We start from the raw sequence: 13,192 nt of genomic DNA on the forward strand, positions 1-13,192 counted from the left end.
TTGGAAAATAATAGAGATGTCTTCTATCAATCTTGGTAAATTTGGGAACAGTATGGGGTTTTAGAGAAAGAGAAGTAAAAAGCTTGTGGGTTCTGTTTGTGTGCTTATGATATCTTGAGCCAAAATTGTCTTTTGCCTATCCCTGAATATCTGAGCCATACTACCTAAGCATTGAAAAGACCTAATGATTCCGAAGAACACTGTCAACATTAGTGGAGAAAGGTAAGCATGCAAGCTTATGAGTTATCGGATTGTGGAATTAATGGAAAGAGTAAAACTTTTATAACAATGTTTCACATTTGAGTAAATTGTTGCAGTTGTACATAGTGTTATTTATGGAGCATCCGAGTTAATTGTTAGAGTTAGTAGGATCAAAATTCTAGTTTATGCAAGTAGAAAGCAGAGCATGAGTCAGCAGCAGAGTAATTATCTGATAGTGTAGTTAGTTTTTTTTATCTTACTCGGGGGCGAGTAAGAATCTAGTTTGGGGGATTTTGTTAGGTTATAATTAGCCTATGTCACGGGTCTTTAAAGTTAGCATTATCTTGTCTATTGGTGTCTTTTGGAGCAGTTTTACGCTTGATTTTCATTATTTCAGGTTTCCGGAGTGTTAAAGTTCAAATTCAGTCAAATGGCGAAAAACTGGGATAAACTGGAAGAAATTGGAAAAATTCGTCTCCAGAAGCTACAGTAGTCGCGACTTCCATTGAGCCAGGTCGCGACCCTTTTTCCTGGTCGCGACCCTGGTCGCGACTTCGAGGTTTGGCAGAACCTTCGATTTTCGAGGTTTGCCTGTAGTCGCGACCAGCTTAAGTGCTAGTCGCGACTAGGTACGGAAATCGCAGATTTGACCTAATTTTGATTTTTCTCTCAATTGGAGGCACACCACTCATCCCTATATAAGGAATACGACACTGAAGAATCAAGCAAAAACAGACCTAATAGTGGAGGCAAGTGGAGAGGAAGCTATCTTGAAGACCCGGAGCGATACCACCTTCTAGTTTCTTTCTTTTACCCTTTTAATTCTTCTTTATGTTTGTTTTTATTTCTGAATTAATCATGGATGTTTTTAGAGTTATTATGAACTAAATTTCTCAATAAGGGAGGATGATGATTGTTGTTTAAGTTTATGCCTAGTTAATAAATAATTGTCATTCCTTCATCTTATGTGTGAATACTATCTTTATTTGTGTTTAATTCCACGTGCAAGCTTGATCACCTTTTACATGTTTAATGATCTTAATTCGAAATCTGAAAAGTGAGAATCGGGAATGCTAAAATTTGGATAGTCTAGGTTCTGATGTAAAACGAAAGTATTTACATAGCCTCAGTGACTAATAGATTATTGCTTAATGCTGATTTTGTGTTGATTTAATTAAGAAGTTAATTAGAGAACATAAGATTTAGAACCTAAAAGATCTGAAAAGAGTTAGGTTAATTCATAATCTGTCATTCACATTAAGATAAGGATAGCAATTAGGTATTAACATTGGTAACTTATCAATAGGATTCACCTCCCTAATCTCTCATCTTGATTAATCTTCGTTTATTTTCTCTTTAATTTCTGAGTTATTTACTTTCAAATTGCAATCTTATTATTTTACCGAATAGAATCATAAGTATAGTTTAGTAGTACTTAATCCAATTCCCTGTGGTTCGACCTCACTTGCGTGAGATACTACTTGATTGCGTACACTTGCGTAATAACCATAAAATTTCGTAACAGAATGCTGAGATAGCTAGTTTTTGGTAGGTTAAGGTCATTTATATATATTTATATATATACTAGAAAAAAGTTACGTGCCAGCACGCATACTTAGTTTTATGCTAGGTATTTTATACTTTATTTACAAATAATACAATAAATAATTGAAGAAAAAAAATTATTAATTATTGTTTGAAATTATTTTTAATGTATACAATAAATAAATAATACATTTTACATTAATTAATGTAAATAATGGTGTTGCGAATTAAAAGTATACTGAATGCAATATATTAATTTTAAGAAATCTTGATTATCTAACGACAAATTGTTCTCAAATTAATCCGAAAATAAATTAAAAATTAATGTTCAAAATATTAATTGAAAAATATCGTACTTTTAAGAAATTTAAAATATTTTCACACAACATGAATTAAATAATTGTAATTAAAAAAACAACACCATTGCTTCCAATTAATATTGGTGCCACAAAGTAAAGAAATCAATAAAATTAAATTCTATTGATCAATACTTCACAAAGTATAGGACTTTTCAAGAAAATAAAATGAAGATATATACGAAGCTACTCGATCTTTAACCAACAGTACTTTAAACACTTTCACAAAGTTGTTCTACATTTAGCTGCACACAAATTGAAAGAGGATGAACAAAAAACATCAAACTGAATTTATACAGATGTATAAAACATAAATACAACTATTGTATTGTATTATTGACTAAAAAGGAACATGATAAGGTACTACAATCAGAACCTTCTTTGACAATGAGTCAATGACTACAATAATGATCACAATTGCTCTTTTATTCATTAAAACCCAATAGTTATTTTGGAATGTCAATGTTCCAGAACCATTCCTATAGAACACACATAGATTACCTACATAAATATTTCTCTCAAAAAACTCAAATCTTGAAGCATTAAACTGAATCATTTATCATAATCCACTAATTTTTAGAGTTTCTAAATAATCAAAATATTAATCTCAATTATTGAGATTATAAGAAATAAAAGGTTGTAAATAATTGAAACACAAAGAGATAAGCATAAGAATTTTAAAAATATTGAAGAATCATTATTCGACTTCAATAGATCCTTTTGTTTCGGTAAAATGTCAATTAAACTAAAACACTAATGTTCCATGATCATACATATATATGCCAAAATGATCAACTAAAGGAACAATCGTTTTTTTTTTATTTAATGAAATTTATTTTATTATATATAAATAAAAAGTGATCCATAAATTTCTCATAAACTATTTTATTTTCAATAATAAACTATTTTATTTTTAATATAAATAAAAAGTCACCTATCAATTTCTCATAAACTAAGAATTCTGTTATATAAGCACACTTTATATAAAATATATATATAGTAAACATCCCGCGCTTTGCGGCGGATATATAAAATATTTTAAATTATATATAAAAAAAATAAATTGTATATTTTAATTAATAATAATTACTTAATAGATTATGCTAGGACTCGATAGGAGAGTGAGAAAGAGATTGTTATATAATATAAAAAAGATTATTTGATGCTATATAAAAAAAAGAGAATGAATAATAACAATCATGAAGAGTATAAAAAATAATATTAAAAAAAATGTGGCAGTTAGAGATTGAGAGAAGACACATAGTAATAATTGAAATTTAAAAGCATAATAGTGATTTAAATAAAAAAAAATTACTATTATACTTTATAATAGTAATTAAAAAAAAATTATTATTCGTTCTAAATTTATTTTCGGAACTAATAAAAATACTCATCTGGTTAAACTATCAAAACATTCAAATTTAATTTAAAATAATATTTAAAATTTAACTAATTCTAAATATTAAAATTTGAAAATAATTTTTAATAAAAAAATAAACAATATCAACAAAATTTATTATTAATTGGAACACTTTAAGTGGATTAATTATATTTAGGTGTTTTTATTTTATATAAAATAGATATATGATGATTTGGAGTAGATTAAAAAAATTAATTAAAAAAATTGCTATAAACGTGTGAGCCATAAACGTGTGTGATGAATGATGATATAGACTTGAAATTATGATTTTTTTTTATATATAAAAAAAAAAGAAATTAAGAGAATTAAAGCTAAAACCGTGTGATGATATCTTTATACATTAAAAGTGCCTATCTAACGACAATTCTTGGTTTAACGGTGTTTTATTTTCTATTCTGTTAAATTTAACAGTTCTGTTAACTCTCACGTTAACTTCAAATAAATTGAAATTAAACCCTTAACGCCCTTTTGCCAACCGCAACTTCCTAACCATGCCTACGTTTGGGATAAGCTTGATTAGTCTTTCTCTTTTTGGAGAACTGAAATTCCAAAAACTGTGGCATTTTGAAATCGACTCATCCATTCTTTGAGGAAATCGATTCTTTGAAGAGTTCCATTACTGTCTTTTATGAGGTTTGTTGAAATCGACACATTCATTCATTGAATAAATAGATTCTTAGAAAAGGAAAGGCAGAGAGAAAGTAAAGAGTAATCGTTTCTTTGAAGGTCTTGAAATTGGTCCTCAGTTCATTCCTATATTTCTTGTGGAATGTTTAAATCAATTCCATTCCTATCTTTGGAGTCGGTCATCATTTCGATCCTAAGAAGATCCTCAATTTTTCGCAGATTCACTCATTCATATAGACGGCAATAAGAATTTGCTTGCTCTGTTCATTGAATAGTGGGAGTGGACTGCGATTGAAAAAAAATATATAAATAAAGATAAATAGCTAGAGAAAACCTAAACAATTTGGTAAAAAAAATTCCATATATAATTCGTTCTTTTCCAATCTCTCTCAACAAACTAATTGTATATGCGGTTTAAGGTTCAATTTATTTTATATATATTTTTAATTTCTAGAGTTATATATAGAGTTGAAATATGCTAAATATTAGTTCAAATATATATAGAGTTGAAATATGCTAAATATCAGTTCAAATATTAATAAAATTTATTTTATTATTATTTTATTATATATAAATAATATTTTATTATTTTATTAAATAAAAATAAAAAGTCACTCATTTCTCAGTCACACTTTATATAGAATATCTATTCTATATAAAGTGTGTCTATATAACTAAAATTCTTAGTTTATGAGAAATTCATAGGCGACTTTTTATTTTTATTTAATAAAATAATAAAATATTATTTATATATAATAAAATAATAATAAAACAAATTCTATTAATATTTGAACTGATATTAAATATTCAAAATTTGTAACCTATAAATGAATAGAATAGAATTAGAATTTATTTATAACCTATAAATACACATGCTTCCTTCTTCAGATTTATAAAATTTGCTGCTCATTATTTCGAGTGAAAAACAACAATCAACTGTCTCACTCCCCCCCAACCTTCGTTTTCCAGACCCACTCTCTAAAAGTGAATAACATACTTAATAAATTTAATCAAAAAAATAACATAGTTAACAAATAAATAAATAAGCTTATAAAGACCTTTTGTCTTTTATTTCTTTATTCTTTTCAAGTACTATCATCCCAGGAACAAACCTCATGTCAGCCATTTTTGACTTCTTTTGGGGCTGGCGTAAAGCTTCAAAGTGGTGAAAACATAATAAAAAAAATTGTTAAAAGTATCTTTACTAATGTATATGGAGATTTAACTAAAGATTGTTCTTGACTAAATTTGTTTCTGTTTTTGACAGTAAAAGACTGATCAAACAGTTACAGTGTCGGCTTAAGGAAGTAAAGAACAAGAGACATGCAATAGTCAGACAATCACGTAGTGACTTAGCTATCAGCTTATTAAGATTGGTCATCAAAAAAATACTGCCTTTATTCGCCGGCTATGTATTATTTCTCACCTTTTCTTATATATAAAAGCGTTAAAGTTACAAAATATAAACAAAGAATTTACACTCTAATTTTATTAATGTTATATTAAAATGAAATTAAACAAATTATGTCTTTAAATATTCATTGGTGTGATCTCATTGAAAACATTTGCTAAATATCTCTAAACATTTGCTAATGATTTGAACAACTTTCTCTTAATTAGGTTGAGCAGTTGATCAAACATGAAACAGTAAATGCAACCTATGAATTGCTGGAATGTTTTTGTGACTTCATTCTCGTCCAATTCTCATACATTCGAAAAACTAAGTAAGTACCATCAAATATGGTGGATTGTCTTTCAATATATCTATTTTATATAAAGTGTGCCTATATAACAAAATTCTTGGTTTATGAGAAATTTATGGGTGACTTTTTATTTATATTAAAAATAAAATAATTTATTATTAAAAATAAAATAGTTTTTGAGATATATATATATATCTATCTATATCTACTCTATATAAATCTATATAAAGTGTGTCTATATAACAAAATTCTTGATTTATGAGAAATTTATGGGTGATTTTTTATTTATATTAAAAATAAAATGGTTTATTATTAAAAATAAAATAATTTGTGAGAAATTAATGGGTCACTTTTTAAAAATATATTAATTAAAAATATCTTGATTTAAAATAAAATGTAAAAATAAACTAATTACTAAACACACGAGACTCTCCTTCTAATATCTATTATAGGTGACCAAAAATTACCCATTAGAAGAGGTCATTTGTTTTCTAAATTGTAAGTATTATTTTGTGTATTTTTTTTATTTACTAATATAGAAATAGAACATTGCTATTATTTTCTTCTATGACAACAATTCATCTGTTGCGATTCTTCTTCCTCTTCCTTTATTTCATCAATACTCCTTGCCATCAATTTGGGTTTGAAGAATTCTACAGATATAGTTTTAAATAAATAAAATAAATGTACTTGAGTATTAGATTTTATTTTTTAAATTAATTATTGACACTATATCTTACCATCTTACATGAAAATTAATAACTTTATCGAGCAGATTCAGCTAGAATGAAAAGTACAAAATACAAATATTACACTGTTATCTTCACCTATCAACAATTTAGAAATTAAATTTTAATATTTTTTCTATTTAACTCAAATTTAAATTGTATGCTTTAGTTTTTGAACATTAATTTTTGGTTTAATTTTGGATTAATTTAAAACAAGCTGCAATTAGATTATTAACATTCATATATTGTATCCAGTATTTACTTTTAATTATTAACAATATTATTTACATTAATTGAATATACATATTAATAATCTCAAACAATAATTAATAATATTTTTTCTTTAATTATTTATTGTATTGTTTTTAAATAAAGCAAGACACACCTAACATAAAACTTAGTATACGTGCCTCGCACGTGGCGTTCTACTAGCATATATATATACTAGGTGAATGTACGTGCCGAGCCACGTACTGCTAGTTTCATTTAAGATTTTGATCTTTTTAAGATTTTGAATGTATTTTATTTTTAAAGATTACAAATTTTTTGTTTGAAAAAATTAAATATTTATATTTGAAATATTATTTAATAATGTATTAAAAATAATATTAGTGTAATTATAAAATTGTAAATAAATTTATTATTGGAGTAGTAGATTATTCTATTTAGTTCTTTTTTTAACATAGCATTGTAATGTAAGTTTATATCTATAAATATTCTGTAAAGTGTTAATATTATATGAACATCTCTATTTATAAAGCTAAAAAGTGGATCAATGATAGAAGTGGTATATATGCAATCACACAAAGATAGAAGTGGTATTTCTTCTTCCTATGCTTATCCAGAGAAAACATTAGATAACGTGAGGTTAAATTTAATATATAAAGATTTTTCTTTTTTAAAAAATAAATAAAAAAAATTATTAATATTCTCCAAGATAGGTTTGTTAGAGAGATATATGGTTAAGATGATTTTTTTTAATTTAAAAAGAGATTATTAATATTTTAAAAGATTGTTTAATTTTTTTTGATTTAATTATTGGGTTTATTTGTTAACGGGAGATCAAACCTAATCGTTAAATTTAATAGAATATTCTTTATTTTTAAGTATATTCTGTTAAACCAAGAAATACCGTTAGATAGACACTTTTAATATATAAAGATATATATATATATTTAGAGTTACCAGTTAATGTCAAGCTAACTTTTGCAAAGAGAAAATAAAAAGTTGAACCAAAATTTCTATTATATTATAAAGCTGATCGATACTGTCTAATTCTGAGAAAATTTATCGTTCTCTCTCTAACTAAAATATATACAGTAAGCAAATTTTGTTATGTTTAAACATGCTAACAATTTTCCTCTACGAATGTTTTGATCTACAAAAATTACAGTATATATCAAACCCATTTAACTTATTAGTGCGTACATTAAATTTTAATCAAAGTACGCAATACAAAACGGAAAACGTATATAGCAAGCTTGACTATGTATTAATTTATATTTATACATATAGGATAGATAGGCTTTACAGCCCTTGTCCTTTTGGGTGTTCCGTCAACTGTACTGGGTGAGAAAGCAAATGCTTGGTCTTCATCTTCCTAATAGCACCGGCTGGGTCGAGGCTTTTGGGACACGCTGCTGTGCAATTCTTAATGCTTCTGCATCTGTATAGCTTTGTATGGTCCTCTGTCAATGCCTGAAGTCTCTCATTGGAGAACTCGTCTCGGCTGCCAAATAATTAATTAATAATGAAAGCTTTTCATATACATGATATTGATGAATGCATTAATTAATTAATTATATATACCTATCGCTTATCCATCTGTAAGCTTGAAGAAGTGCAGCCGGTCCAATGAACTGCTCAGGGTTCCACCAGTAGGAAGGACATGATGTGCTACAGCAAGCGCACAGTATACACTCATACAACCCATCTAGTTTTTTCCTCTCCCTTGGTGACTGCAAGTATTCTCCACCATTCTTTGGTGCTCTTCTTGTCTTTAGCCATGGCTCTATCATCCTACATATATACATAACATGCCATTAACGAATGTATTATAATGGGTACTACCAATGGCCGAGCCAATTTAGTGGGGCCATGTAAAATTATATTAAAATTAAATATGGGACATGACACCCTTCGGCCGCCCGCTAGTCACTGGGTAGTGGGTACTACAATTAAAAAGAAAAGGTAATAAGGTAATAGAATATAAGTATTTATTCTAAAAAAGATAACTACAAATTATTTACACATTTTTTTAACTCTAAATTTTGTTATTTAATTTATTTATTCATTTTTTGAGCAATTAATCAATTTATTTTGGTTATAGTTGTAGATATATTTTTCACTAATTAATTTGGATTGATTAAATTAATTCGGTATTTGAATGGATTACATTAATTATATGGATGAATTAGAAGTATTAATAACAAATTTATGTGTATTCACGCTAAAAATAGCTATTTTAATGATAAATTTTTAGTTATAATATAATAATTTTTTTAGTAAAATAATTTTTAGTCTTAACAAAAATTACATAAATAAAATATAATATTTAAATATAAATTATCACTAATTTAATTTTATTTAAAATACAAATATATTTAATTACAATTTTTAATGAATAATATTTTTAGTCACTAATCACAAAATAACAATAATAATTTATAATTAATTATAATTTTTTTTTTTACTTTAAAGTTGAGTAAAATTTGTAAGGATTATTTATTAAGTGTCGAAATTGTAATTGGGAAACCATCGGATTAATATCATAATAACGATAAAGTATTACCTGTACTGGTGGTAAAAACTAGTGAGATCAACAACTAAATCTTTAATGACGAACATGTGAGGGAGAGGAGTGATAACAGTGGGCTTAGAAGTGTTTGTATCAATGGGCCTCAGACAAGCCACAGTGTTGGTCCCATCGATATTCATCGAGCACGACCCACATATTCCTTCCCTACAAGACCTCCTATAACTCAAGCTCGAATCTACCTCTGCTTTTATCTTTTGTAAGGCGTCCAAAACCTACAACACACACAAATCTAAAAAATTGGAAAAGTACCACACACATAAATATATACTATAGTTATGTTTTACCATAGGACCACAGTTTGAGAGGTCAACAAAGTAGGAGTGAAGGTGGGGCTTGTTGTTGGGAAGGTCTGGATTCCATCGATATATTTTGAACTCTTTGATAAGATCACTTGTTTTTCTTTGGACGGAATCGTGGGCCTGGGCTGCCACTTCTGCATGTTGTTGGGCCGCAGGGTGGCCCTCTAGGACGGGAAAGGTAAAGGTTTGCTTCTTTGGAATAGTTTTGCCTAGAATATTAGATAACTTGGTGTAGCCTTGTTGTATCCAGCTCTTCGACATGCTTTCTTTCTTATCGTCCTTATGCCCTCCTGGTCGGTTAAAAATTAATGATATGAACATAACATGATAGTAAAGGTATGTGGACGGAGAATAGGGATAACAGATACATGGGTTGTCAATTGGTGTTGCATGGTTCGGAACACGTGTTACCAAAATGTGACATGTGTTACAATTACATAACAGATATTTCATCATAGGGCTTATTAATACAAACAACATGTCATGCCACGTTTTCTTTCTTTCCTTCTTTATTTCTTTTTGGCTAGAACAATTACATATGCCACCTAAACATGATTTTCTGAAAAAACTCATAATAACTTTCTTTTTTTTTTTGCTCACACAATAGCTTATTTTTAAGTCATAAAAGTTTCGTAGTTAAGAAAAAAAAAAAAAGCATTATCATAAAAGAAAATTAAGAGCGAAATTCCATGTAGGTGAAGCTTTGTTAAAGAAAGCTTGAGTAGGCACTTGGCAATCCGAAGAGAACTGCGTTCAAATATCTTTATTTTATTATATTTGATTGTAATCCACTTTTCTTAATACACTGAAATACATCATCGTGTAATTAAAATTCCAGCCCCAGCCAAACTAGCATAGATTTTAGTGAAATGTCAACTTTTCTTGGCTGTTAAAGGAAGGAAATAAGAAAAAGAAAATACTGAAAATATTCATGTTATTTTTTTGAGAAACAAGCGTAGTTTTATATTAAAATAGATAAAATCTAGACCTCATGGTCATTACATAAAATGTTTACCGGAACAGAACTGATCGGGATCGATCCATAAACCTGGTGGGTAAAAGCCCACTTAGCGACATTGTGAGCCGCAAAATTACAGTTTCTACTAATATTAGAAAAAGTACAACACATGAAAGAAGGAGAAGACTTAGAACAAAAGGAGACATAGTTCTCAAGAGCCCAGTGGGACGCCTTCCCATTGAGAGCGTTGATAACTAGCCTCGAGTCACTCTCCACAATAACATAATTAAGTTTTAAATCTAGAGCTACTGATACCGCCAGGCAACAGGCCGCCGCTTCTCCTACCAGAGCTTCCGAGAAGTCCAATCGGGATGTGTGAATAGCAATCACCCTCCCCAGGTGATTCCTCGCAACAACAGCTGTGCACATACTCTCCAAGCCCACACGAACATCACAATTTAACTTTATCCAATCCAGAGGTGGAGGCGTCCAGATGTCCTTCCCGGGAGGCGAAGGACTAGGCAAGAGAGAAGAATGTGTCTCTGCATAAGAAGAGCAAATAAGGTCAATACAATTATGAATATTAGGGGAACAGTTGTTATGTACCACGTCATTGCGCATTCTCCATATATTGTCCACAACTATCGAGGCATAAAGGAACACTTCCTCTACGCGGAGCCCCCTATTATTAAGGCTCCAAATAAACTTCACCCAATCCCAGACTCTAATACCAGTGTCACCCACAGGGAAAATCCCCCAGGGGGAGGACCGCCATAAATGCATCGCTACATCACAGGTAAGAAACAGATGTTCCATAGTTTCATCGCCCAAACCACACAACGGACATCTTGTGTCTTCAATCTGAAATCTTCTTTTAATCACTGCACGAACCGGGAGAGCTTGGGAAAGAATACACCACCAAAGAACCTTATGTCGCTCCATTATGTTACTATTCCAAAGCTTATTCCAAAGAGCAGGGGCGACATTACTCTGAGGAGTTCTCTCCATGGCCTGGGCCACGTAGGCTGATTTGGTGGAGAAATTCCCATTACTTTCCAAAGTCCACATCCAACCGTCAATTCCCGAACCTCGAGGTGGGCCCATTTTCAGGAAAATATTCATGTTATAGTATAAGGGAAACTTACAAAATCTGGGTTAATTTTTACAAAAATACCGTTACACGGAAATTTTTTAAAAAATAATGTGTTTTTATAAAACACCAGGAAAACACAAAGCAAAACAATTCAAAACACCAATAGAACACCTAAAAAATACTAGTGAAAACTTAATACAGTATATTGCAGTATAAAACTTATAAAAAAATACAGTAAAAAAATAAAAAATACCGTCTGACAGTATTTTTGTAAAAAAATAACAAAAGTTAGTATACCATGTAAATTTCGCTAGTATAATTCTCAAATGTTTCTTCTTCAAAATTGAAGACACTACTGCAAAATAAGAATTTTCGGTCATTGTTACTTGTATAATATTGTTAGCTTTGGGTTTAAACTTTTACGTTTTCATTTTTAGACACTTTCTTAAAAAATCTCATTTTAATAGAGATAATGTCTATCTTTATATACTTAAATTCTTCTAATTTTTAGCTAATGTGGGACTTTCATTGGAAAGGTGGAGGCACATTTAAGTCTAAAGTGGCCTTCGCTCCAGTCCAAATGCATATTGTCTTTTATAATGTTTAGTTATTTCCGTAGTTATATATTTGTTTGTTACTACACGACCCCTTATAATTAAACTAAAGGAATAATTACATAAGACACCATTTTTTGTAAAATATTTACATTTTTACATTCAAAGAATGTTTTTTTTTTTATATTTTTACAGTTTTTCAAAAAATAACACGAAAATAATATAAAATCAACAAGAAAACAACATAAAAGTAACATGAAAATAACAACAAAAAATAACATACATATAACAAAAAATTAACAACAAATGAACAAAATTTCAACATAAAAAGACCGTATTTTATGTAAATAAAATCAAAAAAAATCGTAAAAATGTTTAAAATTCCGTGAAACCATATTTTTGTTATTTTTGTGCATTTGTGAAATTAACCCTAAACTAAAACTAAAGTATTGATGGTAAAAAAATTATCAGAGCATTAAAACAATAATATACTCAATGCAGTATTATTAGAAGAAAAAAAATACTTGAATGTGAGATAATATATCATATATATTATGTATTGATTTTCTTTTTTCAGTATTTTCTACGTGTATGAACACATGTTAAAAATCTAGATGTTAAATAAAAAAATTAGTATTCATAAAAAAAAATAGTATATTTGTAAAAAATAACATATGATATATTTATGTAATGATTAATAAAAATTAAAAAAGCTGTATAGTACCACTCTTACTTTTACACTTTTAGTTTTATAGCGGCCACAAATTTATCTTTTACACTTTACAATAAGATGGAAAATAATTTTTTAAGTAATTATTTTCTAACTGTTAGTGTATTTTGAAAAAAAAAAAACTGCCAAAAAAATTAGCATATATTTATTACTTATAGAT

General features: G+C 28.5%; 2 protein-coding genes across 2 annotated transcripts; both read right to left on the reverse strand.

Moving 5' to 3' along the window:
• Window positions 1-7,981: 7,981 nt before the first annotated feature.
• On the reverse strand, window positions 7,982-9,992 carry LOC115713489 (succinate dehydrogenase [ubiquinone] iron-sulfur subunit 3, mitochondrial). The gene is made up of 4 exons (XM_030641973.2): window positions 9,683-9,992; window positions 9,372-9,610; window positions 8,390-8,599; window positions 7,982-8,309 (listed from the first exon to the last, which is right to left on the reverse strand). The coding sequence occupies exons 1-4, from the start codon at window positions 9,956-9,958 to the stop codon at window positions 8,108-8,110; spliced, it is 927 nt and encodes a 308-aa protein (XP_030497833.2). The 5' UTR covers window positions 9,959-9,992; the 3' UTR covers window positions 7,982-8,107.
• Window positions 9,993-10,679: 687 nt separating this feature from the next.
• On the reverse strand, window positions 10,680-11,759 carry LOC133037054 (uncharacterized). The gene has a single exon (XM_061113862.1). It carries the CDS (start codon window positions 11,757-11,759, stop codon window positions 10,680-10,682), a length of 1,080 nt encoding a protein of 359 aa, XP_060969845.1.
• Between the last annotated feature and the right edge of the window lie 1,433 nt (window positions 11,760-13,192).

Source organism: Cannabis sativa, chromosome 4 (assembly GCF_029168945.1).
Source record: "Cannabis sativa cultivar Pink pepper isolate KNU-18-1 chromosome 4, ASM2916894v1, whole genome shotgun sequence".
NCBI lineage: Eukaryota > Viridiplantae > Streptophyta > Magnoliopsida > Rosales > Cannabaceae > Cannabis > Cannabis sativa.